The sequence below is a fragment of the Mandrillus leucophaeus genome, unplaced genomic scaffold (genome assembly GCF_000951045.1).
Source record: "Mandrillus leucophaeus isolate KB7577 unplaced genomic scaffold, Mleu.le_1.0 Scaffold1346, whole genome shotgun sequence".
NCBI classification, from domain to species: domain Eukaryota; kingdom Metazoa; phylum Chordata; class Mammalia; order Primates; family Cercopithecidae; genus Mandrillus; species Mandrillus leucophaeus.
Window position 1 is genome coordinate 252,121 of NW_012101306.1, and position 17,960 is coordinate 270,080.

At 45.6% G+C, this 17,960-nt stretch overlaps 1 protein-coding gene and 1 long non-coding RNA gene across 3 annotated transcripts in view; both read left to right on the forward strand.

The window, feature by feature from the left end:
- Positions 1–10,271: 10,271 nt before the first annotated feature.
- Positions 10,272–17,960, forward strand: part of MSMB (microseminoprotein, beta-) — a 12,523-nt gene continuing 4,834 nt past the window's right edge. The window contains exons 1-3 of one of the 2 annotated variants that reach the window (XM_011973125.1): positions 10,272–10,320; positions 16,224–16,329; positions 17,244–17,349. In XM_011973125.1, the coding sequence (XP_011828515.1) occupies positions 10,318–10,320; positions 16,224–16,329; positions 17,244–17,349 (215 nt within the window). In that variant the 5' untranslated portion in view covers positions 10,272–10,317. The remainder of the gene's footprint in view (positions 10,321–16,223; positions 16,330–17,243; positions 17,350–17,960) is intronic. The other variant, XM_011973126.1, reaches the window with a different exon arrangement.
- LOC105534410 overlaps positions 17,850–17,960 on the forward strand; it is a 2,053-nt gene continuing 1,942 nt past the window's right edge. The window contains exon 1 of the long non-coding RNA XR_001005269.1: positions 17,850–17,940. This is a non-coding gene — a long non-coding RNA (uncharacterized LOC105534410). The remainder of the gene's footprint in view (positions 17,941–17,960) is intronic.

Consider the following 17,960-nt stretch of genomic DNA (forward strand, 5'->3'; position numbering starts at 1 on the left):
GGGCCTCCCAAAGTTCTGGATTAAAGGTATAAGCCACCAAGCCTGGCCTAAAAATGTATCTTTTATACATACGTTTTTCTCAAAATTGGGATAAAGAGAAACAGACTGGCACTGGTATGCATTTCAAGAAAAATAGGAGAAAGCATATTTACTTAGGAAAGTGAGTCTCCTAAGTACCTCATATACAAACATCATACTGGCTTCACTGGGTTGTGTTACCTGACCTGCCCCCTGAGCATTTGAACTTGCTACCCCTTGATAGAGAATTGATTCCCTCATTTGCCAAAGAGGAATCTGAGACCGGGTGAGGGTGAGCACCTGATTGGCCAGGTACTCACCCCCAGCCAATCAGCAGTAAGTTCCTTTTCATCCCACCCACAGGAGGAAATTCGTAACCATGTCTGACAGGCATTTACTTTCTTCCTGGTGAGTAGCTGGAAAAGAGAGTAGTTTGGAAATATTTGGAAATAGCACCGTTTTTCTCTCATGTATCTGTGATCTGGAAGCCCCCTGACTGCTTCAAGTTGTCCTGCCTTTCCAGCCCGAACCAATGTTCATTTTACATGTGTTGATTGATGGCTCCTGTCTCCCCAAAAGGTATAAAACCAACCTGTGCTCTGACCACCTTGGGCACAAGAACCTTGTGCTCAGAACCTCCTGAGGGTGTGTCAGAACCTCCTGAGGGTGTGTCAGAACCTCCTGAGGTTGTGTCATGGGTGCATGTCCTCAACCTTGTGACTCGGTGCTAACGCTGTACTAAATTACTAGGCTGGTTAACATCTATTGGAATTTCTTGATGCCAAAGGTCGTGGGAGGCCTGAACACATTGTCAAGGGAGGAGGAAGGGGAAGGAGAAGGGCTGCGGGATCTCCTGCATGAAAGGCCCCATGCTGGTGGCAGCTCCGCCTGCTGCTCCGGGGCTCAAAGGTGCTTAGATCTCTTCACTTGAGTGCAGATACTGCCGGCCCTTTGGCCAGGTGTGTGAGGGAGGCAGCCCTGGCTGTAAAGAGAGCACTGGCTTGGCTGGGTGTGGTGGCTCACGCCTGTAATCCCAGTACTTTGGGAGGCCAAGGTGGACAGATGTTTTGAGGTCAGGAGTTTGTGACCAGCCTGGCCAACATGGTGAAATCCCATCTCTACTAAAAAAAAAATACAGAAATTAGCCGGGCATGGTGGCATGTACCTGTCATCCCAGCTACACAGGAGGCTGAGGCAGGAGAATCACTTGAACCCAGGAGGTGGAAGTTGCAGTGAGCTGAGATTGTGCCACTGACTCCAGCCTGGGCAACAGACTCCATCTCAAAAAAAAAAAAAAAAAAAGAGCACTGGCTTTTGGGCCCTGAGGCCTATTATATAACTGAATTGTGTCAGGCCTCTGAGCTGAAGCTCAGCCAGTATAACCCCTGTGACCTGCACATATACATCCAGATGGCCTGCAGGAACCAAGAAGTCTGAAGCAGCCAAAAAACCACAAAGAAGTAAAACAGCCAGTTCCTGCTTTAACTGATTAACCAAAATTACAACATTTTACCATTGTGACTTGTCCCTGCCCTACCTTAGCTGATTAATCAACTTTGTGACATTCTTCTTCTGGACAGTGAGTCTTATGATCTCCCAAACATGTACCTTGTGACCCCCTCCTCTGCTAACAATAGATAACCAACTTTTACTGTAACTTTCCATTACTTACCCAACTCCTATAAAGCAATCCTTCCCCATCTCCCTTCGCTGACTCTATTTTTGGACTCAGCCCACCGGCACCCAAGTGAATTAAAAGCTTTATTGCTCACACAAAGCCTGTTTGGTGGTTTATTCACTCGGATGTGCTTGACAAATTTGGGTCTGCTTGCCCAGTACAGTTAAGTCCAGATATCCACACTGAGGTTGCAGCACTAGAAAGGAAGGTGTTTATTCACAGAGCCCTGAACAAGGGGGACCAAGCAGCTCATGCTCAAATCCTGACCTCTCTGAAGGCTGGCAGTAAGCGAGGAAACCACCTCTCATATCGTCTTATGCCCAGTTTCTGCCTCCAAAGAAAGAAGTAAAAACTAAAAGGCAGAAATGAAATCCACAGGCAGACAGCCTGGTGATGCACCCTGGGCCTGATAGTTAAAGATCGACCCCTGACCTAATCAGTTCTGTTATCTATAGATTACAGACATTGTATAGAAATGCACTGTGAAAATCCCTATCTTGTTTTGTTCTGATCTAATTACCAGTGCATGCAGCCCCCAGTCATGTACCCCCTGCTTGCTCAATCAATCATGACCCTCTCACACGCACCCCCTTAGAGTTATGAGCCCTTAAAAGGGACAGGAATTGCCCACTCATGGAGCTCGGCTCTGGAGACAGGAGTCTTGCCGATGCCCCCGCCTGAATAAACCGCTTCCTTCTTTAACTCAGTGTCCGAGGAATTTTGTCTGCCGCTCGTCCTGCTGCAGCAGATGTGAACCATGAAAATTTGAGACAGGTGTCAATTAATTTAGAAAGTTTATTTTGCCAAGGTTGAGGACATGCACCCGTGACACACCCTCAGGAGGTTCTGACGATATGTGCCCAAGGTGGTCAGAGCACAGCTTGGTTTTATACCTTTTAGGGAGACATGAGCCATCAATCAACATATGTAAAATGAACATTGGTTTGGTCTAGACAGGGCAGGACAACTTGAAGCAGGCAGGGGGCTTCCAGATCACAGACACGTGAGAGACAAACGGTTGCATTCTTTTGAGTTTCTGATTAGCTTTTCCAGAGGAGGCAATCAGATATGCATTTATCTCAGTGAGCAGAGGGATAACTTTCGAGTAGAATGCAAGGCAGATTTGTCTTAAGCAGTTCCCAGCTTGAATTTTCTCTTTAACTCAGCTATTTGGTGGGGGGCAACATAGTTTCCTTTCACAGAGGTAAGGGTTTTTAAAGGCAGGGGTAAATTTTCAGGAAAGCAGAAGTTAGACGAAATTGTAAATCTACATGGAGGTTACACATTGGTTTGGCCCAAAAAAGGTGAGATATCTTGAAGCAGGGGCTTACAGGTCATAGGTGGATTCAGAGATTCTTTGATTTGTAGTTGGTTCAGGAGGTGACACCTCATCTGAAAATTTGGGGTTAACAGAAAAGAGTATTAGTTTTAGCTCATGGGCGTGGCTTTCAGGGGCCTCCGGAAGAAATTTAGAATGAAGGAAGCTGGTCAGAGTGCGGTCCTCAGCTCCCACTATCTGAGGTCTGCAGGCCAGCAGATCCATTTGGTGGGGGTCCAAGTGGAGATTCAGGTTTCTGAATGACAAACTCAAGGATGTGTGTTAAGATGTTTGTTATCTTTAGTTTCGAAAGGGAAACTAAACATCTCTGTACTCTAGCTTCCTTGGCTATTATTTTGGGCTACTGTTACCTTCCTGCCTAACAAGTTACTTACTTCTCAGGGCTAGCTGGATGCCTGAAATTTCCCTTGAAGGCACTCAAGGTTTTCCTTTATTTTCATGCTTGGTGGTGAAGTTAGGGGTAGTGGCACAGGCTCCTAAAAAGGGGTCCCTGCTACATCTCAGGCCTGGGTTTAAATTCTTGCTCCTTCTCACTATCTGAAAACCCTGAATAGTTGTTCCCATCCTAAAACTTCAATGCCCCACTGGTAAAGTGGGGGTGAGAAGGCCTGTTTTGTTGTGTTGCCGTGAAATCCCTGAGGTAATGCATGTGTGGACATGAGAGGCTCCGGCTCCCCTCCCACCTCTCAGCCCTCCACCCTGGGGTAGTTCTGGAAGGCACTGCTCATGGTAAGGACAGAAGGTTGCTGGCTGGCGTTCTTCTCTCTAATTCAGCGACTGCATTTACTTTGCATGTGCTCTATGAGGAGAATGAGGGCCTGTGATGCTGGTATAGATCAGTTCAGATATACTGGTGGGTACATGGCTGCTGCCCAAGACTCCTGAGTGCCCCCACTCAGCATGTTGGATCTCCTGGCCCCTCCAGACCTCAACATCATTCAGAAATAGAAGGAGTAGAACCTGGCACAGTAGGGTCCCCCAGACTGACTGCTGGCAGCTGAACTGAAGGGTCAGTGGTTGAGCCATACTTGTTGTTCAACGCTTTGAATACCACATCCAGAAAGAAAATACAAGCTCCCTGTCACCAGAGCCTTCTTGTGACCGTGTTACATTCAACACAAGACAAACATCAGCTTCACAAAAGGGAGCGGTTCTGGGACAACACATTGAAAGTGTGGGAGGCAGGTAGTTCCTGGGTTCTGTGCATAGTTGCTCCAAGCTGTAAACACACGCTCCTTGACCAAATACCCTTTAATTCACTTGACAAACAAGAAGCTTCCAGACCTCCAAGGGGATGCCCAAGTCTTCCTTTTCTCTGGGAGAAAACTTGGTTTTGTTTCTTAGGTTTCTCAGTGGCTAATCCCGAACATGTTTGCTTTCGTCCCGTTTCTTTGTCTCAGTGTTTTCTCTGCTGTTTTCACACCTCTCTGGATAAGCTTTCCAAGTTCCTTACAGAAAACAAGAAAGATTATTCACAGGCAGTCTTCCTGGTCCCTGGCTTGTCAGCCTCAATGCATTCCAGTGCACTCTTGTGACACCTTATCCAGAGTAGCCGTGGCTTACAGCATTCACAGTGTTCTTTCTCGCTATTCTATTAGTGGCTTCCTTTTCCAGCTCAGTTCTTTTCCTGGATCTCCAGGATCTCTATCCTACCGTCACCCTCACCCCATGTAGGGGGTTCACCCTACAGCATTTCTGTGGCTGTAAAAAGACCCTCTACTGCATCCTTTGGCGTGGAGAATTTGTCTTATTATATTTCTGAAGCAAGAGATTATGAAGAAATGAATCCACGGGTGGGGGCAGAGTCCGTCTTTCTGGTTTCTGCAGAGTGAAAACTCTCATAATGCCTGTCCGAGACTGAGCCCCTCCGTCCAGAAGCTGGTCCACCTCTGGACTTAACACTTGAGCTGAAAACGTCTCTTTTTGCCCATGCTCATTTTAGTTCAGTTTCCAACAGAACAGAATCCTGACGAATACAGAAACGGGTCCCGCCACAGGGTATTACAAAGATCGGGCTCTACAAAGTAAAACTGCCAGGGTGTAAGTGGACCCTCAGGGAGGCTGGCTTTTGCCAGGCTGGGAATTGGGCAGTCCTCGAACACTGAACACTTTTCCATCTGTCCTTTCATGCCTGCTTGTCACGGGGAGGCTAGCTTTTATGGAGGGGGTCCCTGGGAAGGAATGGGGGCCAACGGGGAGGGGAATGGGATCCGTATTGCGTATTTGGGGTAAGGAAGACACCCAGAGGGAAAGTGGAAAGAACAGGAGCTGGTGGAGGGCAATGTGCAGGGTGGGTGTGGGGGTGCAGTTTTCACCTGTGGTCTCTGTGAGATACCAAGTAAGATTATGTTCTGGGTATGAAGTAGGCAGTTGAGTGAGAGGTTTAAGAGAAGAGATCATGGTTTGGAAAGGCTCTAGAGCAGGATGGGAGAGGGAGCGGATGGGAGACAAGTCATCAACTTGAAGACTGGTGAGGGGAGCCCCCACCAATCCTGGTGTTAAATCAAGTTTAGCCTAAAGCCTTCTCCTCACATATTTTAAATTCACCCTAAAGTTTTATCTGTACACAGTGAACTGTAAGCTAACTGGACATAAATAGGCTGTCACCTACTTTCGTACCAAGTAGCTGAGTCTCAGTCAGTCACAGCAGCCAGACTTCAACCACTCACAGGCGGCCAGCTGTTCAAACTGGGCTCAAATAAGCCAAACACCACGCCGTCACCAATCCATCTGTTTCTGTACCTCACTTCCACTTTCTGTACATCACTTTCCTTTTTCTGTCCATAAATCTTCAACTATGAGGCAGCGCAGGAGTATCTCTGAACCTATTTTTTCCTGGGGGCTGCCTGATTCACACAAATGGTTCTTTGCACAATCAAACTCTGTTAAATTTAATTTGTCTAAGGTTCTTTTAACACTGGGAATGATGGCGGGGCACGGTGGCCCATGCCTGTAATCTCAGCACTTTGGGAGGCCAAGGCAGGCAGATCACTTGAGGTCAGGAGTTCGAAACCAACCTGGGCAATGGTGAAACCCCGTCTCTACTAAAAATGCAAAAATAGCCAAGCATGGTGGTGCATGCCTGTAGCCCCAGCTACTGGGAAGGCTGAAGCACAAGAATTGCTTGTGCCCGGGAGGCGGAGGTTGCAGTGAGCTGAGATCGCACCACTGTGCTCCATCCTGGGCTACAGAGCAAGACCGTGTCTCAGAAAAAAAAACAAAAAACAAAACAAAACAAAAAAGCCCGGGAATGAATGGCAGCCCCTGCCACAGCATCAGCCCAAGGGCTGTGTGACTCCATGGATCTTGAGGTGTTCTCTGGGACTTGTAAGGCTGACCCACAGGTGGGGATAGCGTGGCTGTAGTCAGAGTTAAAGTTTAAAATCTCTACATGTCAAAACATATCATTTGAGAGATAAAAATGTAAATGAAAATTTCTCATTCCTTAGTTTTAACTCCAGAATGGATGTGCTCACCATGAAAAAAATCAGGGAAATATTTTAACACATGTGACACTTGAAGATTAATAGCTTTAATATATTAGGAGCCTTGACTAATCCAGGAGAAAAATATAAATACCCCAAACAGAAAAATAGCTAAAGGACATGAGTGAACAGGGTATTCACCAAAGAAGAAAAACAACCGGTCAATACATATACAGAAAAAGGTCTAGGCTGGGCGCGATGGCTCACGCCTGTAATCCCAGCACTTTGGGAGGATGAGACGGGCAGATCACGAGGTCAGGAGATCGAGACCATCCTGGCTAACACGGTGAAACCTCATCTCTACTAAAAATACAAAAAATTAGCCAGGCGTGGTGGTGGGCGCCTGTAGTCCCAGCTACTCGGGAGTCTGAGGCAGGAGAATGGCATGAACCTGGGAGGCGGAGCTTGCACTGAGCCGAAATTGAGCCACTGCACTCCAGTGTGGGGGACAGAGTGAGACTCCGTCTCAAAAAAGAAAAAAAAGAAAAAGTATAATCTTGCCAATTAGCAAAGAAAAATAATTTAAGACAAAATATTTCAAACCTATCAGAGTAATAGGTGATAATCTAAGAGAATTATAATTTTCTTTTACCCAGAAATTCTACCTCTATTAATATCCTTTTTTTTTTTTTGAGATGGAGTTTCGCTCTTGTTGCCCAGGCTGGAGTGCAATGGCGTGATCTCGGCCTACAGCAACCTTCGTCTCCCAGGTTCAAGTGATTCTCCTGCCTCAGCCTCCCAAGTAGCTGGGATTACAGGCATGCGCCACCATGCCAGGCTAATTTTGTATTTTTAGTAGAGACGGGGTTTCTCCATGTTGGCAAGGCTGGTCTCGAACTAGCGACCTCAGGTGATCCTCCCACCTCGACCTCTCAAAGTGCTGGGATTACAGGCATGAGCCACCTTGCCTGGCCTCTATGAATTTCTCTTAAATAAATTAGTGTAAGTGTGAGAAATTTTTATCTGAAGGACCTGGATTTCAACAGTATTTCTAATTATAGAAAATAAAGTCAGAAACAACCTGAGTGTTCAACCAGAGGAACCTGACCAAATAAATGATGGCCCAAATCATTCCATGGAATAAAATGTGGCCATTAAAATAATAATCAGCCTGGGCATGGTGGTTTATGCCTATAATCCCAACACTTTGGGAGGCAGGAGGATCACTAGAGCCCAGGAGTTCAAGACCAGGCTGGGCAGCATAGCAAGACCCTGTCTCTACAAACAAATCTAAAAATTAGCTGGGTGTGGTGGCACACACCCGTAGTCCCACCTACTTGGGAGGCTTAGGTGGAGGATCACTTGAGTCTAGGAATTGGAGGTAACAATGAGCTATCATGGTGCCACTGCACTCCAGCCTGGGCAGCAGAGCAAGACTATGTCTTTTAAAAAAAATTAAAATAAATAAAAAGAAAAATAAATAATTAAAAGAAAAATAAGCTGGTTCCATCTATAAGGGTGACAGTGGAGGTAGGATCAACACTGAAAACTGATCAAGCAGGTTTGGACAGAGCTGGCTGTCACACACCCAGAGAGTGCTGCTCATTTCACTTGCCTTCTTCCCTGTAGGCAGCAGCTGGCCACACCTGCTCTGAACATCCCTTTCTCAACCCCTAGGGTTGGAGTAGATAAGCTCATGTCAGCAGTGGTGTGGGCTGGTCTTGCCAGGATACTTTTTACTAAGGAATACCTGAGAGAACCCAGGTGAAATCCTGTTCTGGGCAGCTGCTCTGTGCCAGGCACCCTGCCGGGCACTGGAAGGGACACTGACAGCAATAGGTCACAGTCACCGTCTTGGTCACAAAGTTCTTAATTGCAAACAATAGAACTTGCTCTAGGTCATTTGAGGTGGAAAGAGATTTATTAGATAATTCAAGCCTCTACTAAAGGCCAGAGACACAGGCTTTCTTGGCATAAGGTCAGGTAGAGCACTGAAACCACACTGCTCCAGCAAGACCACCTTGCTACCAGTCACAGTCATGGCCCCCATGCACTGACACTGCACACTGGACTCCAGAAACCCTTGCCCTAAGAGCCAGAACCCTCCACACCACCATTCCTAGGGAGATTCTGCGTGATGCCAGTGTCCTTGAACCCTTTCTGAAGAGGACTTGTTGAGATGAGAGTGTTTTGGAGCCAAGGTTAGTGCCTGTGCCCTGGAGGCAAGGAGGTGAGGGTAGCAAGTCCTAGTTGCTCTCAATGTAAGGCAGAACTTTCCACTTCACACTATAGGAAGTTCTTCAAACTTGGAGTTTTAAAAGAAACCAAGGGGCTACAGTGCATAATGAATGTGCCCCAATTTCCTGGAATTTAATCAATGAACACTTAACTTATGCAGGTGAAGGCAGAAGTGTGTGGCACCCTTGGTGAGTGAGGAGGCAGCCAGACAGCACTACAGCTCTTCTAGGGAGCAGGAGAGTGACCCCAAGCTGTGTTAGGGGTGGTGAGGCTGATTTTAGGGAGGATAGAGGATGGTGCTGGAAAGGGCCACTGTGGCCAGCTCAGAAGAGCCTCAAGGACCCTCTGGTTAGGAGCGTGAACTCTCATCTGTGGGCAGAGGGATCTCGGGGTTAAATTTTAGGAACTGTAGCAAGCTGTGGCAGGGTGTGAGGGGACTTCTTGGGATAAAATTGTCTTATGAACTCGATTGCATTCCCCCAAAATTCATTGGTTTAAGCCCTAACCCCCAATATCCCAGAATGTGGCTGCAATGGAGACACGGCCTTTAAAGAGGTGGCTTAAGTAAAATGTAATAGTTATAGTGGCCCCTAATCCAATATGGCTAGTGTCCTTATAAGGAGAGGAAATTTGGGCACGGAGAGAGACACCAGGGATGCATGCCATGTAAGAGGCAGCAAGAGCGTGGCCATCTGCAAATCAAGGAGAGAGGGCCCAGAGGAAAACAAGCTTTCCCCAGTGGCTTGACCTCACATTTCTAGTTTCCAGAGCTGTGAGCAAATAAATTCCTTTCGTCAAAGCCACCCAGTTGCAGTGTTTTGCTGTGGTGGCCAGAGCAAACAGATAAAGTAGTAAGTCCCTCCAGCACCCTAGGAGGTTCTGCTTGTTGCCATTCTCCAAAGACCATCCTGGCTATGACGAGGGCAGGCGTGGTTGTTTGGGAGGAGACCACTGTGGAACAAAGAGAAGGAAGGCTTGCTTGATGCAGCAGGGAGTAGACTACAGATTCAAGAAGGGCTCTAGAAAGGTCCAGCGATTGAGCTTGTCAGGGAAACTCGAGCTGTATGTAGTTCTTGCTCTCCTGTGCCCTGCAGGATGGCTTGACCCATTTCTGTTCTCATGCCATACCCTAAGGGCAGTGTCATCTGGGCCACAGATCCAGGCCTAATGGGCCTGATGGAGTGACCTGTGGGCTATTCTTATGCCTTCACAAAACCCACCTTCACCACCTGGCTGTTGTGACTGGCATCCCTGAGGCTCTGTTTCTTTGTGTGTAAAATCAAATAAGGACACGTCATGTGCTAGCAATCCACCAGTATAGGGCGAAGGCTCAGCAAAGAGGAGTTCTCTCCTCCTCTGCTCGTTTAGGTCAGGAGCAAATGCAGATCGGGGTGGGGACAAGGTAAACATATAACTTGGGTGGAGATCTGATTGATTAATAACTCATAAATCATCTGAAACCATACTTTCCTTTTACTAGTCAACCCTCTGTAAACACTCAATGTGTTCTCACCTTGTTATTCTCAATGATGTCGAATGCGTGGTTGCCCTCTCCAGTATAAAAGTTTGATGCAGCTTTTCCTGGATGTACCTGTCTATAAGGAGTCCTGCTTGTCACAATGGTAGGTAACTGGTTTTATATATAAAGGTTAGAAAAGCAAAAGAGAATATGTATTCCTTATTTTAATATGCTGTGATGTGTGCTTCTACCACATAGCATTGAATGGTAAATGTGACCTAGTTAGGAATCTTCTGTTTTTACCTGCAATTCAATGTGCAGAGTACGAGTGTCTGGGAGCTTGCGAAAATTGTAATGAGTTTAGCACTAGTTCTATTATCTAAGACGTAAGTTGTTTCTCCTTCCAGTATTCTGGGGATCAATTAGATTTCATAGGTGTCTCTGATTCTTGGGTCCCATGTGAGAAATTTGAAATTAAAAATAGTTTCAGAGCTACATGACTGCATTGTTTTTGAGATGAGGGAACTGAACCTGGGGAGGGAAAGGAGCTGCCACTGGGGTCTCACCGCAAGCCTGTGAATGAGCTGAGATAGGAACCCAGGCATCCCTCTCTCCCTGCTGGGGGCTCCCAAACTTGGCTGGGCAGTGGAACTCCTGGGGGAATTTTGAAGAACACTGACACCCATCTTCCACTCTGACACTCTGATTTAATTGGGCTGCAGTGAGAACAGGGCATCAATTTTAAAAGCTGCCCGGGTGATTTTAATGCTTACTCAACTTCGGGAATCATTTCCCTAGGCCTTTTTCACTATCATGTGTTAAGGAAGAATCTTGGGTTTTGGGAGTTTTACTTGTTTGTTTATTTGTTTGTTTTTGAGACAGGATCTCACTCTGTCATCCAGGCTGGAGCGCAGTGGTGTGGTCACTCTTCACTGTAGCCTCGACCTTCCTGGGCTCAGGTGATCCTCCCATCTCAGCTTCCCAAGTAGCTGGGACCACAGGCGAGCGCCACCATGCCCAACTAATTTTTGTATTTTTTTAGAGACAAGATTTTGCTATGCTGCCCAGGCTGGTCTTGAAGTCCTGGGCTCATGCAATCTGCCCACCTCAGCCTCCCAAAGTGGTGGGATTACAGGTGTGAACCACTGTGCCTGCCCAAGAAAGAATTTTGCTTCAGAATTTATAAAAACTCTTGCAGGCTTTTCTTGTGTCTTAAACTTGATCTTTCTTAAAACATTCTTTGTTAACTCCAGGGAATGAACTGGGCTGCTCTTGGGGCTGCAAGGGAGATGAGGCAAGAAGCAGCCAGCCAAGTGGGAGGAGCCAAGGGAGGCCGGAGAGGGTCCTCAGGAGGAGACCCTGGGCCTCCTCTGGCCCACTCCGCAAGACAAACGAACTCTCAGAAACTGTCCTGAGGCAGAACTGGGGAAGGTAAAACAACAGTGGGGTGGGAGGTCCTCCCCATCTCCACTCGCCTGGCTCCTCCAGCCCATCCTCCATGCAGCCTCACAGTGAATTTAGTAAGCTGCGGAGCTGGCAATACCGCTGCCTGCCTAAGATCCTGAGGACCCCCAACTCTTTATTAACTTAAATTTATTAATTTATTAATTTATTTATTATTATTTTTAGTAAAGATGAGTTTTTGCTATGTTGCCCAGGCTGGTCTCTAACTCCTGGGCCCAAGTGATCCTCCCACCTTGGCCTCCCAAAGTGCTGGGATTGCGGGTGTGAGACATTGTGCCTGGCCAGACCCGCAACTCTTGATCGTGGGATAAGACCCTTCCAGGAGCAGTAATTTACCTAAAGAGACACAACTTCTAAGAGCACTGCCAGTCTGCTTCACCTCAAGGCTAGCAGCACCATCTAGAAAACCCAAGCCCATTCTGGCATCGTGGTGTAATCTCCTGTGCCTGCACACATCAGGAGCTCAGGATTACTAAATGCAGGAATGGAAGACATGAAGGGAGGGAAGGCTGGTGGCAGAATAGAAGACAGGAATGAAAAGAAGCTTTAGAGCCTCTCTACTCAGGGGTGGGCCTCACACCAGCAGCGTGGGCATCACCTGGGAGTTTCCATGTAGGTCTGAAGACCTACTGAAGCAGAATCTGCAGGTTATTTAACAAGCTCTCTGGTCAGGCACAGTGGCTCATGCCCATAATCCCAGTACTTTGGGAGGCTGAAGTGGGCGGATCATTTGAGGTCAGGAATTTGAGACCAGCCTGGCCAACATGATGAAACTCTGTCTCTGCCACAAATACAAAAATTAGCCGGGCGTGGTGGTGCACTCCTGTAATCTCAGCTACTCAGGAGGCTAAGGCAGGAGAATCACTTGAACCCAGAAGGCGGAGGTTGCAGTGAGCCAAGATTGCGCCACTGCACTCTACTCTGGGCGACAGAACGAGATTCCGTCTCAAAAACAAACAAAACAAAACAAAACAAAATAAACTCCCAGAAATTTATATGCACATTAAAGCAGCATTGGGTTGGTCATTGTACCTGGGTTCTCACCTGGGAGACTAGGTAAAGATACTGAGGCACTGACCCTGAGATTGGTGTTTCCTATGAGCTCCCTGGGTAACTCTAATGCTTACCCAAGTGGGAGAACCCCTCTTTTTACAGGGGAGGAAAACCAAATTTCAGAGAGAGAGAGAGACTCAGTGTTAGGCTATTTCTGTCAAGTGGGTAATCTCAAAATTAAATAATTTGCTCTCTGCTGTCACCATGTTTGGACTCTCCCCTGGTGGTTCAATCTCATGCCTCTGCTCTAGAGCTGCAGGAGACTTGGGGATTTTGCACATGTCACTTGTCCTGGGATGCAGTCCTGCTTGTCCCTGTTGACTCTCCTGCTTTGTGACTCAGTGAAACAAGATCCACAAGATTCCAGTGATCCCCAGTCCCCCAGGAGCCCTCTTTCTGCATGAAGGGAGTAAAAATGCTGTCAACAAGGCTGGCTTTTTGGGGGAAAAAAACGTTTAGGTTTCCACCCTGATTTCGAGCTGAAGGTTACTCAAAAGAAGAATGAAATAGAACAAGTACCACTCCAAGTCCTGGCTTGAGCTGAATGTATCAAGCGTTGTGTTGTTTTTAAAGAATTTCTTTCTTTCTTTCTGGCTATAAAACTCATACATTTTATTGTAGAAAATTTAGAAAATAAGAGGAAAAGTCCAAAGAAGAAAATTGTCTTAATCCTGCCATCCAAAAATGACTTGTTATTTGGTACAAAACCCTCAGTGTGTTCTGAGCATCTCTCTCCGCATCACGGGAATCACGTATTTCATAGCCTGCTTCATTTCATGTCGTGACATGTGGTCATCATTTGCTCATGTGACTTCACCTTCTACCCTGCTGGCCCGCCAGGTGTTTTTCTGAGTCACTGTTCTCCACCAGCTCTGTTCTTGGGCATTTTGTTTCTTTCCATTTTTCCACTGCAGTGAGCATCCTTGTGGAGGAGTCTGTCTCTGTGTCTGTGCCATTTTTAGGATCACATCTTGGAGACGAAAAGGTGAAATCAAATGTCGTAAATGGTTTTAAGAATGTGGATGTATCGTAGCAAATTGTTCTCCATAACAATTGTTCAAAGTAAGTCATTCTTGTGCATATCACCTCCCATAGATGTCTCTATTTCCCTCTGGGTATTATAGATTAAAAGATTATTCTCACCATCCCATTATGTTTATATTTCATCTACATATTTACCTTTATTTTGTTATCAGTAAGTTGAACTGTTTCATGTGTTTATTCGTCATTTCTGTGTGTGTGTGTGTGTGTGTGTGTGTGTGTGTGTGAAATGCCACTTTATTTCTCTTGCCATTTTTCTGTTTAAGATGTTTTTCTTCCCCCATTGGTATGTAATGATATTGTTCTGAAAATTTGATATCTTTCTAATTTCAGTTATGTTCTTATGACGTTTATATTCTCAAATCTATTTTTCTTTTATGCTTAGAATAAGTATTTATGTATATATGCTGTGATTATTTTATGATCTTATTGTAAAAACTTAACCCTTGAATCCTTTTAGAATTCATTTCACTAATGGGGACTCAAGTAGGAAATTAACTTTGTTTCTTCCCCAAATAGTTCGCCACTTGTTCTAATACCATTTATTGAATAATCGCTCTCCACAGAACTCAAATAACATGTTTATTTTATAATAAACTTCTACATACATTTATAGGTTCTAGGTTTTCTTTTTTCTTTTTTATCTTATCCAACTACCTTTGGAACTTTCTGGGTTTTCTATTTTTATCCCTGTGTTTGCCCCCCCTTTTTTTTTTTAAGACAGGGTTTCGCTCTGTTGCCCAGGCTGGAGTGCAGTAGTGCCATCATGGCTCACTGCAGCCTCAACCTTCCTGAGTTCAAGCGATTCTCCACCTCAGCCTCCCAAGTAGCAGAGACTATAGGGGCACACCACTGTGCCCACCTAATTTTTGTATTTTTTGTAGAGATGGGGTTTCACCATATTGCCCGAGCTGGTCTTGAACTCCTGAGCTCAGGCAATCTGCTTGCCTCAGCTTCCCAAATTGCTGAGATTACAGGAGTGAGCCACTGTGCCCTGCCTATCTTTCTATTCTTATATGAGTAACATACTACTTCAAGTAACATCACTTCATAATAAATTTCAGGAATCTTGCAGAATAAATGCCTTCATTCCCATTGTCAAAAGACAAAATTACAACACATTTAGTTTAAAGATCTTAATTGACTTTTTTTTTTTTTTTTGAGAAGGAGTCTCACTGTCTCTCCCAAGCTGGAGTGCAATGGCACAATCTTGGCTCACTGCAACCTCCCCCTCCCAGGCTTAAGCGATTCTTCCGCCTCAGCCTTCAGAGTACCTGGGATTACAGTCGCGTGCCACCATGCCCAGCTAATTTTTCAGTATTTTAGTAGAGAATGGGTTTCATCATGTTGCCCAGGGTGGTTTTGAACTCCTGAGCTCAGGCAGTCCACCCGCCTCAGCCTCCCAAAGTGCTAGGATTACAGGCATGAGCCACCATGCCTGGCCCTTAATTAACTTTTACTTGTAAGTCTATAATCAGCAATACCTCATTCCATAAAATAGATTGAGTGTTCCACAGAGTTGACCAGAGAAGTTTGGCATTATAGACAGAAAAGAGCCAGAAAAAGCAGAAACAGAGAACAAAAAGTAAATTGGTCTTTTCAAAGTGACTTTGCTTATAAGTTAAAGCAGAGGGGACTTTCTCATCATGTCGGCTAAAACTGGCCTGTTGGGCCTTTGGCTATTACCTCTCACTCTCTCCTAATTTCTTAGAAGGTTGGATAAGCAACTTAGTTTTGGCTTAGTGGCAGAGAACTTCAGCAAGGGCGACTGCATTTTGGTTTGGTCTGTTGGGCCTAGTGCAGGAGCTCAGTCCAAACACCAATGGCCTCCTATACATTTTATTTAACACCATCTTTCCTTTCAAAAGTTCCCAGAAATTACCATGTTAAGGTTGGTTTGTTTGTTTATTTAGCTCATCTCAAAAAGATGGCAAAGTCAACTAGATACTTTTTCTTGTTCTAAATTTCAGTATAGATTAACTGGTTTGTTCATGGAGTCATAAAAGATGCCATTATGACCTAGGAAATGAAGTTCTTAGCCTCACAGTCTGTGTTTATAGCCTGGCCCCAATTTTTTCCAGTCATATCTCCAACGAATCCAGTTAACTACAATAAGCCTTCAAGTATACATTTGTGTTGCTTCTCTTCTTTATCTTTGTTAATATTTCATTCTTCTCATGAAACTCCTCATTCTGTCCTTGAAGTCTTACATATGCTGCAAAGCAGCTAAAAATTGCCTTATTTGTAAGGGTTTCCTGAACTTCCTCTGCAATGAAACAGCACACTTATCGTTGTTGCCCCATGCCTGTTGACTCCTGTTTGCCTCTTTCTGTAGTTCATGCTAGTGACTTGTGCAGGTCTTGTTCCCTCGCTAGGTCATCCGAGGTTAGGAACTCCACCTCATAACCTCTCACCAGAACCCAGCCGAGGTCCTGGTACACAGCACTTAGTCAAGGATTATCCTCTGAATTAATTCATTCTCCACCCTGACCTTTCTTCACATTACAGAATGTTCTCCTGGGCGGCTTCGTGATCTTTGCCACCTTCGTGACTTTATGCAATGCATCGTGCTTTTTCATACCTAATGAGAGATTTCCAGGAGATTCTACCAGGGGTAAATCTTGGCTTTTCAATGTTTATTATGTTATTGCAGCCTGGCAGATGGACCTGTCTGCAGATGAAAGCCTTTGTGTTTCCGTTTGTTTGTTTTTTGAGATAGTCATGCTCTGTCTCCCAGGCTGGAGTGCAGTGGCACCATTTGGGCTCACTGCAACCTCCTCCTCCTGGGTTCCAGTGATTCTACCTCCTCAGCCTCCCAAGCAGCTGGGACTACAGGTGTGTGCCACCATGCCTGGCTAATTTTTGTATTTTTGGTAAAGACAGGGCTTTGCCACACTGGCCAGGCCGGTCTTGAACTCCTGACCCCAGGTCATCTGCCTGCCTCGGCCTCCCAAAGTGTTGGGATTACAGGCGTGAGCCACTGTGCCTGGCCTCACTTGGGGAACCTTCTAAGAACACAGTAGCCTGGGTCCTGCACCCAGAAATACTGATTTCATTCTTCTAGGGTAAAGTTGAGACATGGGTGGTTTTCAAGTACCCAAGATGTTTCACATGTGGGTTGAAACATCCCAGGGTTGAAAACCACCGATGCAAAGCAAAGGGAAGTGTAGAAGTAAGATACTTATCCAGAGATAATCCAGCAGGAAAAAACATGGTCCCAAGTACCCATAGGCTCACATGGCTACCTGATTCAAAAAAAGGGCCTTATTTTTTTCTTGAAATATCTGTTCTGAAATAAAACTTAGAAGGATGTAAGCTTTCTGTAAGAAAACATCAGCAGCATGAACTGAACATGTACTGGAATTAGTTATGGGTGAATACAGGAGCACCATTCTTAGATACCTTTAAAATCATTGAGCTCCTCTCTCTCTGGGAGGGGTGTAGATAGTAGGGGCAGGACTCAATGTCCTGATAAGCCTTGTTCTCATTGCATGACTCGCACTGATGTTGTTGTGTGTATTGTTTTAGAATGCACGGATCTCAAAGGAAACAAACACCCGATAAACTCGAAGTGGCAGACTGACAACTGTGAGAGATGCTCTTGCTACGAAACAGAAATTATCTGTTGCACCCTGTAAGTCTCAAGCCAGTGCTGGCCAAGAGGGGGATATAGCTGTTCTCTGAGGAACAGCTACTCCGTCTTGCAAAATTCCAACCTTCAGGGGTTTAGTTTTTGTTTTAGTTTTTTATAGACTTTTTATAGAGTAGTTTTAGATTCACAGCAAAACTAAGCAGAGGTATAGAAATTTCCCATATGCCTCCCACCCTCACATATGCACGACCTCCCTGTTATCAACATCGTCCACCGCAGTGGTATATTTGTTATGACTGATGAACCTACATTACACATCATTATCACCTGAGTCCATAATTTATGTTAGGGCTTACTCTTGGTGTTGTGGTATTGGGGGGTTAGCTTTCAGTCCTGTTTCTTTTTAAAAAATTGTGGGCCAGGCGCAGTGGCTCACGCTTGTAATCCCAACACTTTAGGAGACCGAGGCAGGCGGATCACGAGTTCAGCAGATCAAGACCATCCTGGCTAACACGTGAAACCCCGTCTCTACTAACAATACAAAAAAAAAAAAATTAGCCAGCCGTGGTGGCGGGTGCCTGTAGTCCCAGCTACTCGGGAGGCTGAGGCAGGAGAATGGCGTGAACCCGGGAGGCAGAGCTTGCGGTGAGCAG